The sequence below is a fragment of the Podarcis filfolensis genome (assembly GCF_964270895.1).
Source record: "Podarcis filfolensis genome assembly, chromosome: 5".
In the NCBI taxonomy this organism is placed as follows: domain Eukaryota; kingdom Metazoa; phylum Chordata; class Lepidosauria; order Squamata; family Lacertidae; genus Podarcis; species Podarcis filfolensis.
Window position 1 is genome coordinate 29,646,235 of NC_139608.1, and position 26,735 is coordinate 29,672,969.

General features: G+C 45.9%; 1 protein-coding gene across 1 annotated transcript in view; it reads right to left on the bottom strand.

Annotated features, from left to right (window-relative positions):
• Window positions 1-25,752, bottom strand: part of LOC310762549 (uncharacterized protein) — a 537,990-nt gene extending 512,238 nt beyond the window's left edge. Inside the window, exon 1 of the mRNA XM_083613749.1 lies at window positions 22,838-25,752. Coding sequence (XP_083469875.1) covers window positions 22,928-25,600 — 2,673 coding nt within the window. The 5' untranslated portion in view covers window positions 25,601-25,752 and the 3' untranslated portion in view covers window positions 22,838-22,927. The remainder of the gene's footprint in view (window positions 1-22,837) is intronic.
• Between the last annotated feature and the right edge of the window lie 983 nt (window positions 25,753-26,735).

A 26,735-nucleotide genomic window follows, 5' to 3' on the forward strand; every position in this document is an offset into this window, starting at 1 on the left:
AGGGTGCTGATGCTGTGACACACACACACACACACACACACACACACACACCTATCACAAGCCCAGGTTGTATATATGTGTAAATAAATACATAATAAAGACACACAGTCTCTGCTGTCCCTGAGTCCCAAAAGGAAACACGGATCATAGGTAAACGCTTGGAACCCCTGGAATCTCACACCGCTCAGAGATTGGGGTGGCATGCAATAATATATAATATATAATATATTTTGAATTGTTGTCTCTCTCCCTCCCCACCACAGATCTTCCCGTAGACCCAGGCCTACCTTCTGCCCATACTTAGTCGGCAATATACCATACAGAAATGAGCTCCCCTTTAGAGGAGTATGGCCTAAGGGGCAGAGAATTGCCCTCAATTTCACAAGAGAATCCCATTATGAATTTAGAAAGGCACTCCTGACCTTTTTGCTTTCCGGTCCTTTAGCCATAAAGCTGTGTGTCAGTTTGGCTAGAGTTGCACAATCACTTTTCTCATGTATTTTCTCTCACCCCTGCCCCTGTTTGTTTGTCTTCTCTTTTCTTTCCTGTGATTATACCATGAGCCACCCGCCACCCACAATGCGCTACTGTGCAATAGTTCTCAGCAAGATCTCCAAGTTAAGCCTAAGGGTTTTCTTGGCTAGACACCGAGCAAAAGGCAAGCGTTGTGTCACAGTCAGATTTTAAGTTTTGTCTTGTTTGCAAAATGTAAACCAGGTTAGCCAATGCTAATCCTCTAGTCTTAAGGACTGTACTTGTAATTCTATGATCAAAACCCCTTCCGTTTAAGAGAAGGCTCTTAGAAATCTACTCATGCTTCAGAAAGCATGGAAACTGTTTACTAAACTGTTAACTGAGCTGTCACTTTAACTTACACACCATGTAAGCAGAAAAGGACATACTATAGCAGGGGTCAAGAACTGGATATGCCCTGAGGGACACGTTTCCACATCCCTCACCTCCTTGGCCACCAGGTGGGTGGAACTGCCCACCGGTCAGTCACCTGGTGTCATAATGGTATCAAGCGAAGCCTTTTCCTTTTGCACAGCAAAATACAGGAATGGAAGCAATTCTGGGTAACCAGATACAGTGGTACCTCGGGTTAAGTACTTAATTCGTTCTAGAGGTCCATTCTTAACCTGAAACTGTTCTTAACCTGAGGTACCATTTTAGCTAATGGGGCCTTCCGCTGCTGCCACACAATTTCTGTTCTCATCCTGAAGCAAAGTTCTTAACCTGAGGTACTATTTCTGGGTTAGCGGAGTCTGTAACCTGAAGCATCTGTAACCCAAGGTACCAGTGTATTCTGAATCAGGCAGCTAATGAACCATTTAGTTTAGTATTAGCTACACTGACATTCAACTGCATTTCAGACAAGAGGTCTTCCCTGAAGATGCCAGTACCTAAATCTGGGACCTTTGCCATGTAACACGTCTTCTTCCACTGAGCATCCCTGTGATCCTAAATATACTTATTTAAAAGTTGATTTCCATAGAACTAACTTTTAAATAAGTATATTTAGGATCACAGGGATGCTCAGTGGAAGAACACATGTGTTACATGGCAAAGGTCTTAGTACTCAAGTGAATATGTTCTGCATTCAAGAGGATGTGTGCTCAGAATCATCTCATCCTTATTAAGAGAGAGACAAAGTTTTTCACTGACTTTTAACCACAGCAAAATCAATTCAGCCAATAATGAGAACAATGTCTTGCACTAGAGAGAATTAATGAGCTATGCACCTGAAATCCCACTGACAAGAGAACAATAGCCATTAGGGCCCTGAAAACCCACTGTAAGCTCCCAGGGTGGGTTATCTTCAAATATTTGCAGGAACCATTAGGACACTGGCAGATTTCCCCTCCCCCCTTCCCACTGGCAGATCTCCCCTTCCCAGAACTCCCTAGTTCCATGCCGCCCAGCTGTGTGTGTCTATGCACTTCAAGTGTTCCAATTTTCCTGGGACTTCCCCAGAATTACAGAAGCCATTTTGGCTTCTGATTTGATTCCAGAATGCCCCCTTTTTTGCCCTCTAGCACCGCCACTGAGCCACCGTTTGCAGTGCTGCCACCAAAAGGAATGTTGAAGGGTATGTTTTCTCTCTCTCTCTCTCTCTCTCTCTCTCTCTCTCTCTCTCTCACACACACACACACAGAGAGAGAGAGAGGGGGGGGAGAGAGAGAGAGAGAGAGAGAGAGAGAGAGAGAGAGAGAGAGAGAGTCATGTAGCTCTTACATCCCTTCCCATTTACACAAATTCTTTCCTATCAGCCACAAACCAAGGCTTACTTGACTGGACTCTGACAGCTTCAGCTTATTTATTTATTACTTTTATATCCCAGCTTTTCCTACAAGAAGCTCAAGGTGCCGTATATTTTTGTGTCCCCCCCAAAAAACCCCCCAATTCATTCCCACAACCCTGTGAAGTTGATTAGGCTAAGAGGCAGTGAGTGGCTCAAGGTCACCCAGCATGGTTTGCATCTGACTGAAGATTCAAACCCTGGTCTCCCACTGCACCACAATGGGGGGGATGCAAAATGCTCTCTCTCCTAAGGCAATAAAGTTCCTTGACCTGACACAGCGATGTGGGAACCATTGTCAGACTCAGGGCTGTATTTCTTTCTTGTCAACCTTCTGAAGTCCACGTTCCTGTGGGGGGCGGAGCCAAAGGCAAAAATGGGAGGAGTAAATGAGGCACCTATGCACAGTAAGCTAGTTTCTACACACATTCATGCAAGATGAGCAATAGGCCTTATCAGAGCGGCAGAGAAGATGCTGGGTATCAAATCTCATATTGCTCGGACAAATTCGCCCAATTTTATAAGGGACGGAGATTCGTGGGTGTTAATAGAGAAAGCCTCGTGGTTTCACTATAGAACTGCTACCCAAGCTCTATAATGAGGGACTTTCTGAGTGTTCTGAAAGGGTCACTCTGTGAGCTGCTGTGAACTGAAAGACAAGGAATTCCTTCATGCTACGCTGAATGCTTTCACTATTCTCAAATCTAGTTGTTGGGCCTTTTTTTCAGGGAATGCCAAGGCTAACTGCAGACTTGATATATTTTTTAAAAACAGCACGTGTTGCTCTCTTTTTGCTGGAGCTGGAGGTTAGGAAGAGGAGGGCAGGGAATGTAAGGAGAGCTGAACAGAATCCGGTTAACTGGATGGCTTGGGGTTGTCTCTGCAGAACATTAAGGATCACTGTCGGCTCAAACTCTAGCCAAGGCTGTCGGATGTGCTGATTTACTACTTTGTTCCAACAGGGATAGCTTATTGCCTGTAATTAGAACCTCATGGCTACTTCTTTGACAATAAAATAGCAAAGCGGTAACAGATAAATGAAGCCTGCAGCAGGAACAGATAGAGATTGGACATGTTGCAATTGACTTCTTCCCATTGTTCCCAGCAAACATGCACTTCTGTAGCCAGCAGAACTTGGAGGAGGAAACAAAGATGATTAATTAGAATGATTTTCCCTAGCCGCAGGGTAAATCCAGAGTAAATTGGGAGGGGTGCAGGCTGGCTTTTTGATAGCAACAATGCTGTGTGCATGATGCAAAAACAAAACAAAACATGCATATATGAGGAGCACCAATCCCACAATACAAACACCTGCCTGAAGCGCCCAGAATCACAGGATGTGATCATAACAGGAATAACACTGGAGGAATAACACATATTACCATCAATTTGGTATATGATTCTATTCACCTCCCTTCTATGTGTGATGAGAACTCCCAGGGCTGCAATGCTTACCCAGGTTTGGTTCCCTTTGTAAGGTGGGTACGGAAGCCATTTTGCAATATCTGAGTTCATTCATGAATACACAGGTTGAACACAGATGGAGGCAGAGCTTAACTCACCAATAGACATCCAAATCCACTGCCCCCCATCAACCTTTAACTCCCCAAAGGCATTTCCAGAACTTTCTCTCTCCTTTCCTCTCCCCAAAACAAAAACAACTGCAGTCTGTTTCTCAAAACGCTCCGGTTGTTTTTCCCATCCACACCTAGCTAACCCAAACCCTCTGACTAGAGGGAGAGGTGAGTCATCTTCTCCAACCATCTCCTAGCCTTCTCAGGCCATTTAGCTGTAATTTCCTTCCAAGATGCACCTACCAACTTTGCCACTGACCACAAAACTCCATTAAATCTCACCTGTCCAAATCCAATCTTCACTACAGTCAGGGATACAAACACTTTCTCAACACCAAAGTTTTATACCTACTGGTAATTGGATGGAATGTTTCTGTTGGGAAATAACCAAGCAGTGGCAGGTTTGAGGCAGCAGAGTGGGAGACAGACGTGGAAGTTCTCCTGTAAAAGTTCTATTGCAAAATTAACAGGAGCTGCACCAGGACCATACAGCTTCAGTTCAACTGCATGGGGCCTTCTTGATGGATTGTGTGCCATGTTGATTAGTGTGTGTGGAAGTGTCATTTGGAAAGGAATTCACTTCTGTAATGGCATATTACCTGCCCATTTCTAGTGGTAAAGAAATGTATACAAGGCCTCAGCTTTTCAGATGGGACAGTGGTCCTTCTAGCTAAGCATAGTCTACTGATTAGCAGTGGCTCTCCTGGGTTTCAGAGGTCTTTCTTATCCCTACTTAGAAATGTCGGGGATTGAAAGTGGGACTTTCAATACGTAAGGCAAGTGCTCTATCGCTGAGCTATGGTTCTTCCACAAATCTTTCTAGAAACACGAATGATTTGCCTATTTTCTTCCCTGTAAAAAAATGCCTCCTCCCTTTATAAAATAGTAGAGGATATTATGTAACCTGAAAAGAGTTCTTAAAATTCATGGAGTGAATTTTCTCTCTCATTAAGCCTGCTCTAGTCAGAAATCTTACACTGCTTACAACCATTCTATAAAATGCCACAAGACTCTTCCTCATAGTTTTTTGTTGCAATAACATAATGACTACCTTTCTGGAAGTAGTTTTCTTCTTGATCATCTCAGCTTTAACTTGTTTTCAGCTCCTGAAAATTTTGTGTTATCCCCAAACAGCGAGCTATGATCAAACAGTTAGTGGTGTCAATAAAATGATTGAGCACCAATCATTTGGGAGAGGTTCTTTTATTACCAAGTTTCCTGGTTGATCGAGTGACTCTGTAAACTATTTCCGGAGCAACATAGTCTTTTTAGGTCAATGGGACTGCTTTGTGGTACTGAAGTGTTTTGTCTTCTGGCTGTTATATATCATTTTTCTATTTTGTAGGGGCCCCCATCTATGTTTTTGTGCTTTTAGGTGCGTAGGCATCTCGTGTTGGGAACATTTAGTCCTTTTGGGGGAAAATTCTGTAATGTCAAGGCTGCTAGAAAATAGGTCAGCCAGAAAATTAGTACGTTACACTTGTATAAGTGTGCTAATACCAGGAGGCATGTCCAAATATCATCCTTGAGTGCAAGGTCACCTCCCAACCCCTCTCCTTAGAAATTCAAAGTCACGTTTGTGAAGATGAAAGATGTCCACCTCATTTTCTACACTGAACTGTCTGGTGATGGAAAGGGACCAGTGTCTGCTTTGTGTGTCCTGCATGAGGCCTGCATGATACAGATCTATTTCCAAAATCCTCAAGTGCATCTAATGTCCAACACCCAGGCTGAGCCAAAGATGGCACATCGTGCTCTTTTGAAAATATTAGATTGCTCCAAATGAACTCACTTGCACCAACATTTCTCAGAGCAACCTTTTAAGATGAGGATTTTGACAAATTGCTTTTCAAAGGCGTAAAGCATAGAGCACCCTAAGAAAACCACCCCAGAATCTTCAGCTTATGTTAATACGGCATTTTGAAAAAGGCATCACCATGGTTTCAATGTGTAAAGCTTTGAAATCCCTGACACTTTGGCCATTAAAAAGTCATATGTATAACATTCATCTCCTCTGTGTTCTCTCCTGTCACCCTTTCCCCCTCAGCTTCCTTAAACAGCTAGAATAAAAGAGTGGTCAAGAAATACAGATTCGGCCATCGTGTAGCAGTTGAAAAAAACTATTAATAGTGGCAATTAAAATAAATTCACAAGGTGCCTTTCAGGTGTCCAAGGCTCCAATTTTATACATAACATAGCTGGGTGTAAATGCCACAAAACACAGTCTGACCTGCTTCTGAGAAAACAAAACCCCTTAGGATCTTTTATAGGAGAGTCCTTTTCAATGCATCTAATAAGCTTACCTATTAAAAGCTACAGAAGGTCAAGAATTATGGGGCAGAAACCACACATTAATATACCAACAAATAAAGTGTTAGGGCTGTGCATGAGCCCCTGATTCAATTCAGGACCCAATCAAACTAGGATTGGGGGATCTGGGGCTGACCCAACCTGGATCCAGCCCCCAATTGGTTGGGACAGGGTGGGGAGAGGAAAAGACATGCCTCTTTTTCTCTCCCTGCTCCTGGGTTTTAAATCCTAAATAAAGAAGAGATGGTGGTGGAGAGATGCAAACAGGCTGTGCATCTCCTTTACCCACCCACTCACCTGCCACTGCTAGGCCACCCTCCTTCTGACAACCCCAGATCGCTCCAGGTAGACACCATCTGACCTGGGGCAAGCCATAGCTGCTGCAACCCAATCCAACCGAATCCCAGGTTATAATAAAATAATAATAATATAATAATTTTTTATTTATACCCTGCCCATCTGGTTGGGCTTCCCCAGCCACTCTGGGTGGCTTTCAGCAAAATTTTAAAATACAGTAATAAATCAGCTCAATTTGTTGTGTGATCTAGAATTTGGCCATATCAGGTGCACAGCCCTATAAAATACATGTGATGAATCAAGTTATCGCCCATGCAAATGGATGCCATGTGGTAGTCTTTAAGGTGCCACATTGCTGCAACAGACTGACGTGGTTAATCTTTGAGTGCAGTGGGCCTGCAGCTCATGCATAATCTACTTATGTGATCATAACCATAGCCACATGGCCAATGAATGAATGAATGAAGAACAGTGAAAATCCACCACGGAAAGAGCTTGTTAAGCCCTCCGTCTTGCTTGCCAGGCTCTGGGAAGGAGGTGCAAGAGCTTTGGGAGTGCTCCAGGGCTCTCAAGCAACCATCCCAGAGACTGGTAAGTGAAGTAGAGGGCAAGGTCTGCCCTTGGACAGATGGGGTGGTCATGTGGTGGGGCCGGTTCCAGGATTTTCTAGCATTATACAATTTTGTGTTTGTGTGTGGACCCCCAGAACTGAGCCTGCAAGTAAGCGGTGGACCCACATATTTTTTAATGGCTGGCACGTGGTACCTTAAAAAGGAATAGAAGGGCAAAATACACATGTCTCTGTCTCGAGGTGCTTACAGATTTCTGCATCTAAGTTTCCATCGTGAGAGAGATGACAAATGGGAGGCAAGGGAAAGTTGGAACATGGGTGACATGGGATGAAGTGGGCAAATGTATCTACAACCTGAATGTCAGCTGCTTAGCTGTAGTTCCTGCATTGCAGGGGGCTGGTTTGGATGACCCTTGGGTCCCTTCCAGCTCTACAGTTCTATGATTCTACTTTCTGGATCATGATTATTAGTGGCGATTTTGGGTGAGCTAGAGGGAAAAAACACTGTGCTGTACTTTCAGATACCACAATGAATTTTTTCCCCTAAATGGAGCCGATATAAATCTCCTTCCTGCCACTTCAAATGTGTTTAGAAAATAAAGAATTTCAGGAGTTTGGGAGATTATTTTTTAAAATCTGTCTGATTAGATTTCATCCTCTCCTGCTGCTGCTTCTCCTGCCACTGCTCCCCCCCTCCATTTTTGCTTCATTGCTCCTCACAGCTGGACCTTGGTGACTGTCTCCTTTCTGTAACTGCATAAACCCTTCATCACGAACTGTCTGAATGTTTCGATGACTAAATCCTCCTCTTCGTAAAAGGTCAGCCAGCAATGTGTTGGGGAAAATGTGTTTGGTTCAAGAGAAGAAAAATACAGAGTAGCATCCAAAAGCAACTATCTAGGGTGGCAAGCACAAAATTACTTCCCTTGCAATTGAAGGAGTGTGAATTACATGCCTGAGACCGTAGCATCTTCTTGAAACCGCAAGCATGTTTTAATTTTGATGGTTAAAAATAAGTCTGAGAACAACTGTCTGAGGTCACTCGTCATGTTGCAGATTTATAAAATCCCATAAATGCATAGATTGGGAAGGAATCTCGAAGGCACTCCAGTCCAATGCCCAGAAGGCACGTTTCTTTGTAACCTTAGCACTGACCCAGCAATCGGGACCAAAAAGTTAATGTATTTTACACAGTGCTCTTGGCTTTTAAATTTTTTGTTTCCCTTCCCTTGCTGTCCAGACTACATGGTTGTCATTAGACTTCTGTTTTATTTAGAAATAAATAGCTAAATAAAACAGCTTGTCTACAAAACTGGGTTCTATATATAAAAGAAGTACTTGCCCGCAGGCTTACAATCTAAACCTGGCTTTCAGGTGATTGATGGATGCACAAAGAGGGTAGTGAGGCAGAATGCTAAATACATGCAGAAATAGAAGTGAGAAATAGGAGAAAGAACTTTTAATGGGTGGCTGCTTAAAAGCAAGAATGGGGGTATAATTGCCATTTGCAAAACACGCACCCATTACTTTTGGGTTTGAATCTCAGCCAAGGAGATCAGGACCCTGGGTAGCTCCCTGTAGGTCCTGTTGGTTGAAATGTGGAAGATAACATCACACCAAAGGACTGGAGTGAACTTCAAGCTTTAGAAGGTTGGCAAGGTCATTCCTTCCAGTGACTCCACTCACCTGGAAGAGCTGCCTGTAATCTTTAAAAGTTCCAGAGGGCTTCCCCCCCCCCCATCCAAAGTGGGTGATCTCTATATTGTCTATAGCTTAACCTTCATCCGGGCAACTCTGGGCCCATGGCTATGACACATTGAGGCTGTGATCTGGTAGTTGAGATATTTCTAATATTGAACAGCATAGAAATTACTGTATTTTTCGCTCCATAAGACGCACCAGACCACAAGACACACCTAGTTTTTGGAGGAGGAAAACAAGAAAAAAAAATTCTGAATCTCAGGAGCCAGAACAGCAAGAGGGATCACTGTGCAGTGAAAGCAGCAATCCCTTTTGCTGTTCTGGCTTCTGGGATAGCTGCGCAGCCTGCATTCGCTCCATAAGACGCACACACATTTCCCCTTACTTTTTAGGAGGGAAAAAGTGAGTCTTATAGAGCAAAAAATATGGTAAATAAGCAATCAATTAACCTTGCTTGAGTGTGCATCCTACCTACAGTTAAGAAGCAGGCAAAAGAAATGGAAACCAGACAAACTGCATTTAAGGATGGCCAATGCATCACTGTAAAGATGAATAAGAAATCTACCTGCCCCGGGAATTCAGTATGCAATAAATGTCTTTTTTAAACTCCTGAAATCTTCTGAGGTTCCCCCCACCTGCCCCTAGTTCTACTGAAGTTTGAGCTTTGTGACCTGGCAACACAGAGTGGGCTTAAATGAGACAAGGCAAACCCAAGGGAAGGTGAGTGAAAGGAAAAGGTAGATGTGTGAGAGCAGTTCAAAGAAGCAAGATTAAAAATATATATATATGAAATCAGGTATTTAAATAAATCAAAGGGAGAAGCCAGAAAGACTTAAGAGGGAATTATGGAGGGCAAAGAGACTACAATAAGACATAGGGCGAGAGAAGAACAGAGAAGTGTTAGGAAGACAATAGCATTGCTTCCTGTGTGCAAAGTCTTGACTGCTATGCACTGACATGCAACTGGAATTCCTGCAGTTCTATATTAGAGAGAAGAAGGTGGGGAGGAAATGTCCTATTTCAAAGAACTACAGCCAAAGGGGGGGGGGGGGAGAGAATCCATAAAAGTCAGGAGTAATGCCTGTGCCGAGGTGAAAAATGGAGATCTGCCTGTGTTAATTCTAAGATACGCTCTGAGCATCGTCATAGACTTCCCATCAAAAGTGACCTTTTAATTTTGGTGTGTTCTCCCGCAGAAGTCATCCTTTTCAGAATAAACATGGTGATGTAATCTCCTAAACAAAACCCGGCAAAGGAAAGTGTTCTCACTGCGGTCAAAATGTTTTGTTAACTAGGAGTGCTGCAGAGGAAGAAGAAGAAAAAGGATCTCACAGAAATGTTGAAACGGTGGGACTGGAAAGTCTCCCCCACCATCACCACCCCTAGAATTGCTCCACATAAGGTTTCTCAAAAATGCTCTTTTCAGCTTACAGTCACTCCCTTCATAAATTTTCTGCCTGCTGGCTCACTTGGAAGTGAAGTCACTGATCCAAGGTGCCACATCAGTTTACCACACCCGTTATGTTATTAAGCAGAAGTAGGTTCTGGGAAGTGAGCTGTTTTCCATAGACATCTCTGACAGCAGTTGGGGACAGGAGACACTTTCTGTGTATTCCACATTAACGACCAAGTCCCCCTAAACCCCAGAACAGGAGGATATATTCAACTCATAAGGAGAGCCTGCTGGATCAAGACAGTGGTCCATCTAGCCCAGGAGTAAGTAACCTAAGGCCCGGGGGCTGGATCCAGCCCAATCGCCTTCTCAATCCGGCCCGCAGACGGTCCAGGAATCAGTGTGTTTTTACATGAGTAGAATGTGTCCTTTTATTTAAAATGCATCTCTGGGTTATTTGTGGGATCTGCCTGGTGTTTTGACATGTGTAGAATGTGTGCTTTTATTTAAAATGTATCTCTGGGTTATTTGTGGGACATAGGAATTCGTTCATTTTTTCCCCTTCAAAATATAGTCCGGCCCACCACATAGTCTGAGGGACGGTGGACCAGCCCACGGCTGAAAAAGCTTGCTGACTTCTGATCTAGTTCAGCATCCTTTTCTCACAGTGGCCAACCAGCTGCCTCTGGGAAGACCACAAGCAAAGCACTCTCCCCGCCTGCTGTTTCCAGAAATGGCTATACAGAAGCATACTGTCTCTGAGGTAGAACATAGCCATCACAGCTAGCAGCAGTTAATAGTCTTATCCTCCATTTTGTCTAACCCTCCCACCCTTCCTTTCTTGAATTGTGTGACAGAATCAACCACGTGCGGATTTTGTAGCTCCATTGGAAGCTGTTGGCTGCAAGTTTGACTAGAAGATGAGATATTACAGTCACTCATCATGGGCAGCTGTTGGTTCCTTTCAGTTTACTCAGATATACTGCTGCATGAACACCATTATTTGTCAAACAATTACTGTTTGCCATAAACTTAATGGATAGGAAATAATCTGTCAGTGATTAAAGGACTAAGGATCTGTGCATATATGCAAAATCATCTGCCCATAGTAAATGCGACTGCTTGTAAAACAAGCCTTTATATTCCCATAAACAAAGATTTATGCCTACAGGTCCTGCTCTACTGATTTCCCTTTCTGAATGGCTTGCATCTCATTTAGAGGAACATAAAAGATTCACTACTAGCTGTAGGGCAATTTAAAGGTTTGCTGTGGCGATGGTCATAATCTTTCCCCCACAGTTTTCATCAACCAGCATTCAGGATACACAGATGATGATGGGAGAAAGGTGAGGGCAAGTTCCTTAGCAGGATGCTTTCTAGTTCAGGTGATTCATGACATTTTTTAAGTTAAGTCACAGAGGCATTCTGACCGTGATGGAAGCATTCTGTCAACTTCAGTTGCCATTATTCTTTTGCTGGGACCTCGCTCGTTTTCCATTTTGGGTCTAACAAAACACGGGCCGCAGTAGTAGCATACATAAATAACCTTTTTTTGACACCTGGGAATTTGAGTCTGAATTATTTTTCTAGAAAAAAGAAAAAGAAAAAAGCTCTGCACATCATGCATGCATGATGGTTGTATATACCGTAACCTCCACTATTAGGGGAGAATGATACGGAATTCCTGCACTACTGTGGGAAACAGGATGCAGGACTCAATGGACCTTTGATCTGATCCAACAGGGTTCTTCTTACGTTCCGAAGCTTGAAAGGCTATCTCTGATACATTCTGGCTGCAGTTCTACAAGGGAGCAAGACCCCACTGAACTCTGTAAGCATGCTGTGGCTTGTTCAGACTGTTATATTGGCTTTTTTTTAAAAAAGTATGATATTTTCAGAGATGTGCTATTCTCTCAAACTCTTTATAGCAGGTGTAATCAACACCAACAAGCTGGTTTTTTTACCACTGGAATGTTTGTAACAGTCGCTCTGAGAATACAACTAGAAATATATGTAATGCTAAGGAATACTTGCACATATACTGAAAAACATATGGTATATGTGTGCATGGAATACCGGTAGCCTTCCCTAAGTAGTAGTCCTGCGCTAAAATCTTAGAAGCATCTAGATCAGGGCTGAGGAAGTGGATCTGGCAACCAGGCCAAATCCTTATCCCATCTCCAAAGGTCCAGTTTTAACATGGTACTGTCTAGCTAATCAATCACCTTATACAGTGGTACCTTGGGTTACAGACGCTTCAGGTTGCAGACGCTTCAGGTTACAGACTCTGCTAACCTAGAAATAGTACCTCGGGTTAAGAACTCTGCTTCAGGATGAGAACAGAAGTCGTGCTCCAGCTGTGCAGCGGCAGCGGGAGGTCCCATTAGCTAAAGTGGTACCTCAGGTTAAGAACAGTTTCAGGTTAAGAATGGGCCTCTCGAAGATATTAAGTTCTTAACCCGAGGTACCACTGTATAACAATGACATCAGGTAACACATTTTTCTTTGTTCTTTGTTCACATGGATTAAAATTCACCTTTGGCTAATTAAGCAATATATGGCCTTTTAAAACTTTTTGTGGCTGGGTGGGAGCTGTTGTTTGTTACTATGGTATGTATTTTTGTGTTTTAAAAATAACAAAAACAACAACAATAACAACAACAATAATAAACTTTTATTTCTATCCCGCCCTCCCCGGCCAAAGTTGGGCTCAGGGCGGCTAACATCAGATATATAACATTAGTATAAAATCAAACAATAATTAAATTACCTCCTAAAAGCAAACCTCCCTATGATCCTTGGATGAAGGGTTCTATATAAAATTTGCTGTTGTTTCAGGCCCTGCACAGCACTTTGCAAGCACCAGTGATCAGCTGATTGTCTGTGCTTGCAAAGCCTGGTATCCTTGCAAATACTACCATGATTGTTGGTGTTTGTGAAGGCCAGCATTGTGCAAGCAGTGACAATCAGCTGATTGGTGGTGCTTACAAAATGCAGGAATTTGCAGGCACTGACGATCAGCTGCTTGTTTCTAACTGCAAAGCCCTGTGCCTCTTCAGTGGCGCTAGGGAGATCCTGGAGAAGGACACTCGAATGCATCTGATCGCAGTGGGGTTTGCTTTCAGCATCAATCAGCTGATCAGCCGTGGCAGTGAGGCCCACTTGCAAAGGAACAGTCAGGAGCTCACTTGAATGCTGTATGAACTTCACCATGTGAACAAGGAGAGTGTGTTGATCCTTGCACATATGAGGAGAAACACCTAGAACAGCCTACCCTAGCCTGGTGACCTCCTGTTTTGGATTACAACTCCCATCAGACCCAGCCAACATGGTCTGAAAAAGACTGGTCCCAGTTTAGCATGTGAAATGGTCGTGTAGCATGAACTAAAAGCCCAATTAGATACAACCTTAAGAGTGGGAGAACTCTATGGTCACTCCACTTTCCATTACACTTGCAGATGTTGTAATGTTTATTTTTTAGCAAATAAAGTATTACAACTGTCAGTGGTTTCCATTAACTGCAGGATAATTGTAGTTAGATCCAGCTGTCTGAAACATTCACACCCAACCTGGGTGGAAATGGTTGTAAGATTATAAAGCAGGGCATTTGCAGCCCTGGATTTGTATCTTTTCTTTAAAATAGAGATGGAGAGTTATGCAGATTTGTGCTCTTTTTGTGTCATCAGAGGTGTCGGCAACTTGCACCCCCCTCTGTTTGAACTGTGATTGAATATTTTTCTGCTACATTTACATTTCACTACATTTAGAAAAGACAACTTCGCAGAATTGATCAGGTGTCACAGTTGTTATACTTTCTCTTAATTCTGTGTATATGTTGCTGCTGCATTAGCTATTTTTGTGAACTACAGCAACATTGATGACCAGAAATGCTCAGAGAGAAAGAAAATGTATGATAAGAAAAGTTAGGAAATTTGTTTATGTCCAGAATATTGTTATATGAAATAATGATATTGGAAACTGCTACATTTAATTACAAGGAAATTCAGATGGAAGAGATTAGAGGAAGTCAAGTAATATGTTTATGAAGATGGATTTCATTACCTGATTAAGTTTTAGTGTATGTGGTGGTATATGGGATGTTGGAAGTATTTTATGTTTTTTACTTTTTCTTTTATTATTGTTTATTCTCTTTTTTGTTATGTTTTTCTATGAAAATTAATAAACATTATTGTGTGGGAGGGAGAAATGTTGAGAGAGAGAGAGTGACGATAAGACTGTGAGCCCCGTTAAACAACTTGGTGTGTGCCAAGCTTGTGTCTGTAAATAAAACTTACTCCATTTATTTATTTATGCTCTTACATTTATATCCCGCCTGCCAATCCCATGACTGCAATCATGGAGCAGGAATTCTGACATGTGGAACCCAAGATGGCATATATGCGGTTCCCAGGACACCAGGACTATCTGTATCATAAGGCAGAGAGGGGCAACCACCTCAGACAGCCAATGCTGGAAGCAGGGACGGACCTTGATGCCTTCCTGCAAGCCCTTGCAGTGCCAACTTAAGCTGGGTTTGGGGAAAGAGGTGTGATGCTCTGGTCAGTGAAGGCGCCCTCCTTGGCTGCATCCCTGGTGTGACCACCCCATTTGCACTGCCCTAAAGCCAGCTCTGTTGGAAGCACAGCAGAAGCCCCCCCACCAGCTGTTTGCCCTGATCCCCTTAGCTATTCTTCTGTTGCAACACAACCTGTCCTAGTCCCCCTAATTTGATCTGCTGCCTCAGGTGCAGTGAAGGACACTGTCCCACAGCAGTGCCCTTATACCCAGTATATACCCAGAACAAACTTAGTTGGTCTCTAAGGTGCTACTGGACAATATATTTGTATTATTTACAGTGGTACCTCTGGCTGTGAATAGGATCCATTCCGGAGGCCCGTTCACAACATGAAAAGCCCACAAGCTGAAGCACCGTATCTGCGCAGGTGCGCGGCGCAATTTGGTGCTTGTGCGCATGCGAGTACGGCAAAACCTGGAAGTATCCCCTTCCAGTACTTCCGGGTCACTGCAGGAGCAACCTGAAAAAATGTAACATGAAGCAAACGTAACTTGAGGTATGACTGTATTTATTTTGTCCCACAACCATGGCACATGTAGTGACGGGAAACTGTGAATTCACCTTTGCAACACCAGTGTTACTTACCTGGGATGGACTGGGGCAAGATGGCATCAGGTTTGGGGCCATACAGATTTACCAGTGGGGCCACTTTGCTGCTCCCATCACATGGTCCAAACAACACTACTGCCCCCACCCAGAGGCAGAGCTAGCTGCTCAGGCACCCAGAGCAGCACACATGCTGTGCACCCAGAGGCGGGGCTATCCACCCGCGGGGCGGGGGGCAGTGAGCATCCCAGGGGGGCAGGGGGCAATGTCATCACGCCTCAGGGATGACACCTAGGGCAGACCACACCCACAGCACCCCCTTCCTCTGCCAGTGCCCCCACCCCCTCCAAGGAAACAAAATGTCAAGAGTGCTATCTTGGCAGCAGTGTTCCGTCGAATCTGGTTTCTGTAAATTAAATGGGGAGGGGCCATCTTGTTTTTTCTCTCAGGCAGCATCCATACCCAGTTCTGCTTAGCTTCAGCTAGGAAGTTCTCTCCTGCCTTTAGATTTCTCCTTGTTTCATCATATAGCAAGGTCATTCTGCCCTTGGCACCCTTCATTGTGCTACCAACATCAATGCTGTAAAGTCTTTGCAGTGGCACATGTGCACACCTCACAATGGGTTTACATAACCCACAAGCATGCTAGTAGGAATGCAGCTGGAGTACCATTACAAAAGGTAAGAGTTAATGCAACTCCTTACCTCTCCTTACAGATCTTTAGCTCCTGCCCCCAAAATAACTTACGGCTAAGCAAGCTAAGGGACGCGGGTGGCGCTGTGGGTTAAACCACAGAGCCTAGGACTTGCCAATCAGAAGGTCGGCGGTTCGAATCCCCGTGACGGGGTGAGCTCCCGTTGCTCGGTCTCAGCTCCTGCCAACCTAGCAGTTCGAAACCACATCAAAGTGCAAGTAGATAAATAGGTACCGCTCCAGCGGGAAGGTAAACGACGTTTCCGTGCATTGGTGTGGTTCACCAGAAGCAGCTTAGTCATGCTGGCCACATGACCCAGAAGCTGTACGCCGGCTCCCTCGGCCAATAAAGTGAGATTAGCACTGCAACCCCAGAGTCGTCCGTGACTGGACCTAATGGTCAGGGGCCCCTTTACCTTTACCTTAAGCAAGCTAAGCAAGAGAGCAAAGCAGAGTTTGGTCTCTTTAAATCTGAAATGACTCTGTCCTGAACTCTTTGAGATTAGCACCATTTAGAGAGTGGGGGAGGGAGGCCATTTTGAGGGTGAATAAAAGCCGATTAGAAGACAGTTGGAATCTGGGCCAGACTTTTGCATCTCTCAGGGGATCTCATTATGTAAATTATGGATAATAAGTGTTCATCAGTAACTAAAACCAGAAAAAATTATTTCAGTCTACATCCCCGCCTACGACAAATCATCTGAATTGCTGCACTAGCGGGACAAGTATTGACAAAATATAAGAACCCCAAACGGCATGTGTGAAGCCTCGTTTGTCACAGAAATGCACATGAAAAGATGCACAGGGCTGTGGCCAAATGGCAAACTCTCCTCCTCACCTGCAGCGTGTGGTAAAACCCTACATCCTCCTGTTGCCATCACACTGTGTTTTCTCTGTTGCAGCTGTCAATAACGGGCCACGAGAAGCTGCCTTGTACCAAGCCGGACTATGTGCCCATCTAGCTTCGTAAGGTCTACTCAGACTGGCAGGAGTTCAGATTGGGGCTTCTCCTTGCACTTCCCTGCCTCATTGGTGGGCCAGTTCTGTCCTGAGTTAAGGGAGCTTTGTAAATTGCAAACTTCCAGTGTAGGGATAGGAGTTTGAACCAGCAGATTGGTTTGTAGGAGGGTATTGAGTGGATAGCTGCAACTTTACAGAATTTTGCAGACAGATAGAGCCATCCAATACATGCAAGCTCTCTCTGCCGGTCTATATTGCTGTAGAGAGCAGAAATAAAAAGCCTGCTAAGACTACTGGTTGAAAGAAAATGAAAACCTGAAGTTTATTAGTACGTACAGGGACGCGGGTGGCGCTGTGGGTTAAACCACAGAGCCTAGGACTTGCAGAAGGTCAGCAGTTCGAATCCCCGCAGTGGGGTAACCTCCCGTTGCTCGGTCCCTGCTCCTGCCAACCTAGCAGTTCAAAAGCACCTTTACAGGGAAACAAAGCTATTCTTCAGTATGTACAAGTTTACGTGTGGCTAACACAGGCAACATATTGCAAGCACTGTTGCTTTAGTCAACTGAACTAGCTGTGACCTCTTAACCCTCCTCCTGAAACTGGTTGTGCTTTAGATTGGCACCCTTGGATTCTCACAAGAACCAGGAATGTGTCTTTTCCCAGGGCCAAACAAGAGAGAGAGAGAGAGAGAGAGAGAGAGAGAGAGAGAGATCATGTGAGAGGTCAAGGCAGAGAATCTGCTTTGCATGCCAAAGGGCTCTCTTTCAATCCCTGCAGTTAGGCTGGGAATTGGCCCTATCTGAAATCCCAGAGAGCCACTGCCAGCCAGTGTAGGCAGCATTGAGTTGGATGGGCCAATGGACTGCCTCAGCATCTGACAGCTTTCTCTGATCCTCAGAATAGGATATGAATGGAAAACCTGGAACCCACTAGTTGCAACTGGAGTTGGGACTCCAGCTACCATCAGCCCCCACTAGCATGGACATAGTCAATGGTCAGGGATGATAGGAGTTGGAATTCAACAGGGCACAGTTTTGTCATTCATTCTGTAAGGTGTAGCCTTCCAATCCAATCCCCAGCATGCAGAAGGTATCCATTTGGTCAACGAAGCAGGGTTTCCACCACCACCCCTCACTTCAGGGTAGATAGCTCTGCATTCTTACTGTATCTTTCAGTCTCTAGCATCTGCAGGATGGTACTGCTCAAAGAGCCTTGATGAGTATTAAAAAACCCCCACAAAAAACCAAGCCATCTGAAATTGTAAAGTTTGGAATAGCCATTTTAATATCCGAACAACTATCATTCTTGGCAGCTGCACTGCATGGGGGGAGCAGTCCAAAAGTATGATAAATCAAATGCTGGCATTTCTCCAGACACAAATGTGTTTGAGAGAGGAAAACAAGTAGAGTGAGTAGCTTTCAAAAATCATCACTCCACTTTCACAAACACATTTATCTTTTTCCTCCCTGAAAGACTTTGCTTTGTATTCTGATGGGAGACTCCTACTCCAGATGTTTTATTCAAACATTCATTATCTGTTCTTCACCCCTTTACTTTATTTCTCCATGCAGCCTGCCTGCCTTCCTTCCTTCCTTCCTTCCTTCCTTCCTTCCTTCCTTCCTTCCTTCCTTCCTTCCCCCTTTCCCTTACTAATTGCTCCTATGGATCATGTTGGTTCTAGAAGAGTCAGGCAGTCTTTGGAATGCTTTCCCCTTGGCGGTGTGCTTGGAGCCAACACTTGTCCAAGGACATCGTGCATGCAAAGCCTTAACTGGCCGCCCATGCATTTACAGTGTTTTAGGCTGCAAGCCAAACCCTCCACCCACTGTGCTAAGTGTGAGTGGGGATTTGACCCTGGGTCTCCCAGGTCCTAGCTCGACACTCTAGCCATGACAGCACACTGGCTTTGGATTGGAGGAAACACTGTCGCCCACCTGCAAGGATGCTTGTGAACCACAGATGGTCCATGGACCCCTTTTGGGGAGCCCTGTTTTAGCTCAAGAAGCACACTAGTCACTCTTTTTCATACTTAAGTGTGAAAGTTAATAGGGTTTGTTTCTGTGAGTGGTTTCCCTATTCTTAGGGGTGGGCAGGCGGCTTCTACAAAAATGGCTTAGTATATTTACAAACCACATTCTGATTTACATATATAAATGAGAATTCAGCATGTGGAATGAAGATAACATGAGTCCAATGGAAAATAAGCCTTTGCAGATATGCTTGTGACTGCTGTGGTTCAGACGGGTGCCTTCCTTTGAATTACTAATGGTTTTGATGTGCTCCCAAACCATTTAAAATCAAATACTTGATATAGCAAATGTTGTTGAAAGTTGGTTGGAAAACTATTAGCACTGATTTTTTAAAAATAAATAAAAATGGGAAAAGTCAAGTTTCTTCCTCCTGTGCTTTTGATAGCCTGAACAAGAAAAGAGAAAAATAAACCCAGCAGATCAGCGATGGCAAGGCTGCATTACAGAATATTTGCTAGAACCGTGACTGGGAATTCAGCTTTATTTCTAACCAACAATATTAACTATTTTGGACTATATTGCAGCACTGCTACAGGAAGCTACTCTCTTGGCACAGCCGTTCAACCTGCAATAGAGCATATTGCCTGGAGGTGGTTGGAGGATGGATGGCGGCTAACAGATTAAGGTTGAATCCTGACAAGACAGAAGTACTGTTTTTGGGGGACAGGAGGCGGGCAGGTGTGGGGGATTCCCTTGTCCTGAATGGGGTAACTGTGCCCCTGAAGGACCAGGTGCGCAGCCTGGGAGTCATTTTGGACTCACAGCTGTCCATGGAGGCACAGGTTTATTCTGTGTCCAGGGCGGCTGTCTACCAGCTCCACCTGGTACGCAGGCTAAGACCCTACCTGCCTGCGGACTGTCTCGCCACAGTGGTGCATGCTCTGGTTATCTCCCGCTTGGACTACTGCAATGCGCTCTACGTGGGGCTACCTTTGAAGGTGTCCTGGAAACTGCAATTAATCCAGAATGTGGCAGCTAGACTGGTGACTGGGAGTGGCCGCCGGGACCACATAACACCGGTCCTGAGAGATCTGCATTGAGAGATCTCCCAGTACGTTTCAGAGCACAATTCAAAGTGTTGGTGCTGACCTTTAAAGCCCTAAACGGCCTCGGTCCTGTATACCTGAAGGAGCGTCTCCACCCCCATCGTTCAGCCCGGACACTGAGATCCAGTGCCGAGGGCCTTCTGGCAGTTCCCTCATTGCGAGAAGTGAGGTTACAGGGAACCAGACAGAGGGCCTTCTCGGTAGTGGCACTCACCCTGTGGAACACCCTCCCTTCAGATGTGAAGGAAATAAGCAGCTATCCTATCTTTAACAGACATCTGAAGGCAGCCCTGTTCAGGGAAGTTTTTAATATTTAATGCTGTACTGTTTTTAACACTTGATTGGAAGCCGCCTAGAGTGGCTGGGGAAACTCAGCCAGATGGGCGGGGTATAAATAATAAATTATTATTATTATTATTACTCTCTCAGCTCAACTTATGATGTTGGGGGGGGGGGGGAACAATGGATAACATTGCAGTGGGGTTGTGCTCTCTCAGCTAAAGCCCAATGTGCAGTGGGGTCTAGTGTGTTGGATAACACTGCAAGGTTATTGTATACCACTTGAATACCAACTTGTGTTTGGTCTGAACTGTACAGAAGAGCTGTCGTAAGCCGCCAACTCATAGCCACAGCCTTTTCCAAGCAGCAATACAGACGATCAACTTGGAAGCTGAAACAGCAAGATTAGTAGATCGGTGGGTGGAAGACCTCTTAGATCTTGCAACTCAGGAACAAAGAGTTAGTACAGAAAGAGGAATGGAAGATAAATTTCAAAATATATGGCTGAATTCCTTGGAATCCTGCATAAACTGAACAGAGCTAGTTCAGATGGAGCACAAGGATTTGACAGTTTGCTTGTTTGCTCCCTCTGTACTCAGGAGATATACCCAGGTTTTTGTTTCCATGGAATGAAAGTCAGTGGAGACCGTGGTGCCTTTCAGATATATGGTTTTACTTACAAATACAGTCAACTTGTGCATAGGATGGAAGGGCTTACAGCATTGCCACTCCAAGAGATCTTGCCTCCCCACTAGGTTCGTAGCATCAACCCCAAAGCCTTAGCTTTGGAATTCCATGTAGTCAAGAGTCCAACTTCTCTCTCCAGCTTCCAGTCCAGCCCAAACCATCTCACACAGCCACCACCACAACCAGGGCCAGATTTAGTTTTGATGAGGCCCTAAGCTACTGAAGGTAATGGGGCCCTTTATATGTCCAGCTGTCCTTTGTCAACAACACTGTTTTTTGTGTTGAATATATGCTATATGGTAATTTATGGACCTAATGGGTATCTAAAGCCATTTGCTCATAACAAAATATGTATTTTATCAAAGTAATTGTTGAACTGAAATACAATTAAGAAGAAGCATATTAATAGTGAATGTTTTTTGGGGGGTCAAGAGAGTGGGGCCCTAAGCTATAGCTTGTTTAGCTTATACATAAATCTGGCACTTACCACAACACACACACACACACACACACACACACACACACAGACGACCTTGGCCCATTCTTCTCCTTCCTAGGATGATGTGGCATCTAGCCAGGTAAAGTGGGAAAAGGCCCATCCATTTGTCGCTATGGCAACAAAGCTCACTCTTTAAGATGCTGATGAGGTCAGCTAAGGGCAGTAAACAAAGAGAAAAAAGAACAGAAAAGCTGGTTTGACTGGTTCAGCAGGATCCCTCTTATAGATTCCAATCTCACAGATATGGAATCACAAGCCTGGAAGCAACCCACAGGTGTCATCTGGACCAGCCCCTCAATCCTATGACAATATGTACCTTCTCAGTTAGATGAGAATGCATCTGATGCATACATGAAAAGTTATGTAGGAGAGCATTCCCAAATAGCACAAGAACCACAGACAAACTGTGCCACTTTCTAAATTTTGGAACTGATTTCAGTGCTGAAGCTTTTGGGGTAGCATTGTGGTCTAAACCACAGCCTCTTGGGCTTGCCGATCAGAAGGTCGGTGGTTCGAATCCCTGCGATGGGGTGAGCTCCCGTTGCTCTCTCCCAGCTCCTGCCAACCTAGCAGTTCAAAAGCATGACAGTCCAAGTAGATAAATAGGTACCGCTCTGGTGGGAAGGTAGACGGCATTTCTGTGCGCTGTTCTGGTTTCCAGAGGTGGCTTAGTCATGCTGGCCACATGACCCAGAAAAACTGTTTTTGGACAAACACCGGCTACCTCGGCCTGTAAAGCGAGATGAGCGCAATAACCCCAGAGTTGTCTGCGACTGGACTTAACTGTCAGGGGTCCTTTACCTTCACCTTTTAAGCCCCGTTTAGGGACTTCCAGCCAATTATGTTACTTTGGGTGACTCTCTTCAGATAACACCTTTTCTGGAAGACACACATAAGTGGCTGGAGGGTTATTTTCATCTGCCAGCCATGAGAAATTTCTTATTTCTAAATTGGTTTGCATGAAGCAATGAAACAATACATAATCTGGAGGTCTTATCAACAACTCTACATTCTTCTTAGGTTCACCTTCACAAGGACATTTATATTCTTGCTCTTTTTAGTGGGTTTCTGTGTGTGACTATGACGTGAGTCTCTTTTGCATGTGCTACAATATGAGTCCATTTCACGTGTGTTCTAATGCTGTAATATATTGCATTGTTATACCTATTAATTACATTGAGGACCCCTTATACTATTTATAAATGCTACTGACTCTCCCTGTGGTTTTCCATAAAAATGTGTGATATACAGTTAATATGCTAATAATAATAATAATAATAATAATAAATTTTATTTATATCCCGCCCTCCCCAGCCGAAGCTGGGCTCAGGGCGGCTAACAACAATAAAACAATACAAAAGTACAACACAAACAACGCTCTAAAATCATTCATTATAAAATTAATTAAGTTCAAGCCACTGGCCACTATTGGGCCAGAGCTCCGCGAAGATTGCCGAGGGAGGGAGTCAGGCTGTGCCCTGGCCAAAGGCCTGGCGGAACAGCTCTGTCTTGCAGGCCCTGCGGAAAGATGTCAAGTCCTGCAGGGCCCTAGTCTCTTGTGACAGAGTGTTCCACCAGGTCGGAGCCACAGCCGAAAAAGCCCTGGCTCTAGTTGAGGCCAGCCTAACTTCTCTGTGGCCTGGGACCTTCAAGATATTTTTATTTGAAGACCGTAAGTTTCTCTGTGGGGCATACCAGGAGAGGCGGTCCCGTAGGTACGAGGGTCCAAGGCCGTATAGGGCTTTAAAGGTTAAAACCAGCACCTTAAACCTGATCCTGTACTCCACCGGGAGCCAGTGCAGTTGATATAGCACCGGATGAATGTGATCTCGCAGCGAAGACCCCGTAAGGAGTCTCGCTGCAGCATTCTGCACCCGCTGGAGTTTCTGGGTCAGTCTTAAGGGCAGCCCCACGTAGAGCGAGTTACAATAATCCAGTCTGGAGGTGACCGTCGCGTGGATCACAGTGGCTAGGTCAGGGCGAGAGAGGTAAGGAGCCAACTGCTTAGCTTGGCGGAGATGGAAAAATGCCGCCTTTGTTATAGCTGCAATCTGCGCCTCCATGGAAAGGGAGGTGTCGAAGATTACACCCAAACTCTTAACGGACGGTGCTGGCACTAACTGCGCCCCCGCAAGAGATGGGAGTTGCCCCCCCAATCCCATATCGTCCCGTCCCAGCCACAGGACCTCTGTCTTCGAAGGATTTAGCTTCAACCGGCTCCCACGTAACCATCCAGCCACAGCTTCCAGACATCTGGTCAGTGTGTCTGGGGCCGAGTCAGGATGGCCATCCATCAACAGATAGAGTTGGGTGTCATCGGCATACTGATGGCAACCCAGCCCAAAACTCCGGACAAGCTGGGCGAGGGGGCGCATAAAGATGTTGAAAAGCATTGGGGAGAGTATCGCACCCTGAGGTACTCCACACACCAAGGAGTGGCGCGATGACAATTCCCCCCCAAGCGCCACCCTCTGTCCCCGACCAGAGAGAAACGAGCGCAGCCATTGAAGGACTGTGCCCTGGATCCCCACGTCGGCAAGGCGGTGGTCCAGAAGTTCATGATCGACCATGTCGAAAGCTGCTGACAGATCTAGAAGAATCAGCAGCCCCGACCCGCCTCGATCCAGCTGTCTACGAAGATCATCTGTTAGGGCAACCAGAGCTGTCTCGGTCCCATGACCAGCGCGGAAGCCAGACTGGAATGGATCCAGAGCCGATGTTTCATCCAGAAACCCACCAAGCTGTTCAGCAACCGCTCTCTCAATCACCTTACCCAGGAACGGAAGATTCGAAACCGGGCGGTAATTGGATAGATCTAAAGGATCTAATGATGTTTTCTTTAAGAGCGGGCGCACCACTGCCTCCTTCAGTTCCCCTGGGAATGTCCCCGTGCCAAGGGACAAATTGATGATATCCCCCAGGAGGGCCCGCACCTCGTCTGGACACGCTCTAATCAGCCAAGACGGGCACGGGTCGAGAGGACAGGTGGTGGGCTTTCCAGCTCGGAGGAGTCTGTCTACATCGGCTGGGGATATCCGGTCAAAGTGGTCCAATACTGGACCCGAGGACAGTCGAGGGGCCTCCAGTTCCTTTATTGTATCCAAATTGGCAGGGAGGTCATGGCGGAGCAACAAGACCTTCTCCGCAAAAAAGCTCGCAAATGCCTCACAGCCGTGTGTCAAATTGTTATTTAAATTTGGCTGTCCTTCAAGGGACGTTAAAGACCTGATTATACTAAATAATTGCGCCGGGCGAGAGCTAGCGGATGCAATGGAGGCCGAGAAGTAAGACTTCTTAGCAGCCTTCACCGCCATCTCATAGGTTTTCATAAAAGCCCTATAAGATGTTCTTGAGGCTCCGTCACGGGCACCCCGCCATACTCGCTCTAGCCGTCTGAGGTCCCGCTTCATTTTCCGGAGCTCCTCGGTAAACCAGGGAGCCCGGTTTCTGCGGGGTCGCAGAGGGCGCTTCGGTGCGATCTCATCGATGGCTGCCAGGAGCTGGATATTCCAGCCCTCAACAAGCTCAGTCAATGAGTCGCCAGGGGGAGCAAGGTCCCGCAAGGCTTGGCGGAATCTATCAGGGTCCATCAGCCTCTGCGGGCGAGCCCAAATCGGCTCGGCACCTAAGCAGGGTGGGGATGGAAAGTCAATCCTGGCTTTCAGAGCGTAGTGATCAGACCATGGCACCTTCATCGAAGGAGACATGATCACATCTATACCTGCACCAAAGATCAAATCCAGCGTGTGGCCTGCTTGATGTGTGGGGCCCGAAACAAACTGGGAGAGCCCTAGTGTCGCCATGGAAGACACCAGGTCCAGAGCCTGTGAGGAGGGAGTGGCATCAGCATGGATGTTGAAGTCCCCCAATACCAATAGGTTAGGGAACTCCAAGGCCCAGCCGGCCACCGCCTCCAATAGGCCTGACAGGGTGGCTGCTGGTGCGCTAGGTGGCCGGTACACCAGCCAGACAGCCAAGCTCTCCTCGGAGCCCCACACTAGGCCAACACATTCAATGCCGGGGATCGATGGTGATGGTAGAGCCCTGAAAGAACAATCTTCCCGGATTAATAATGCCACCCCTCCCCCCCGGCCCACAGTCCGTGACTGGTGGAGGACGGAGAAACCCAGGGGCGCCATCTCTCTTAAGGTAACTGTTGCCCCTTCGCGCACCCAGGTCTCCGTCACACAAGCCAGGTCAACCCCCTGCGAGATAAAGAAATCTCGCAGGGTGGCGGTTTTGTTGCCTATAGACCTGGCATTGCACAGCACCAGTGACGGAGGTGAGTAGTCCTTGCTCGCCCTACCCTCGTCCCTCGGGATGAGGCGCAGATTGGAAGGGGTACGAGCATATCCATATCTCGATCCCCTTCGCCTATAACATCTGCCCCCACCGCCATACCTCCCTCGCCCCTCCACGGTAGCAATCCCAAGCCTCATAGTAGCCTCCATTGATGGCAATTAATGTTATTCTTTCGCAGCCTAAGACAATAAAACCTTAAAACAATAAAAACAAAAAACAAAACAACCCAGAAAACAATAAAACAATACAAATAAAAGCTACAAAATTACAAATTCATCAAAATCTAACGAATTCCCAAGCCCACCCAAACATCCCTCCCACCCCCATATATAAAAATCTAAAGGGAAAGGAACATTTTAAAACATGTTAAAAAGAACTCTGCGCCCCTCGGGGTCCTCATGGGCAGTAGCAGCATCAGTGGCAACAACCGTCCCTGTGAGGCCCCACCTGGGCCAGATAGTGGCAGGAGCAGTCCTTGTGAGGCTTTAGGCCCCGCCCCAGGCCAGATGGTAAGTGGCAAGAGCAGGCCCTCAGACACTCACAGGGGAGTCCTCCTGGGCAGCAGAGCAGACCTTTGAGGCTTCAGGCCCCGCCCCAGGCCAGATGGTGAGTGGCAAGAGCAGGGCCCTCAGACACTCACAGGGGAGTCCTCCTGGGCAGCAGAGCAGACCTTTGAGGCTTCAGGCCCCGCCCCAGGCCAGATGGTGAGTGGCAAGAGCAGGGCCCTCAGACACTCACAGGGGAGTCCTCCTGGGCAGCCGAGCAGTCCTTTTGAGGCTTCAGGCCCCACCCCAGGCCAGATGGTAAGTGGCAGGAAGGAGCAGGACCCTCAGACACTCACAGGGGAGTCCTCCTGGGCAGCAGAGCAGACCTTTGAGGCTTCAGGCCCCGCCCCAGGCCAGATGGTGAGTGGCAAGAGCAGGGCCCTCAGACACTCACAGGGGAGTCCTCCTGGGCAGCAGAGCAGTCCTT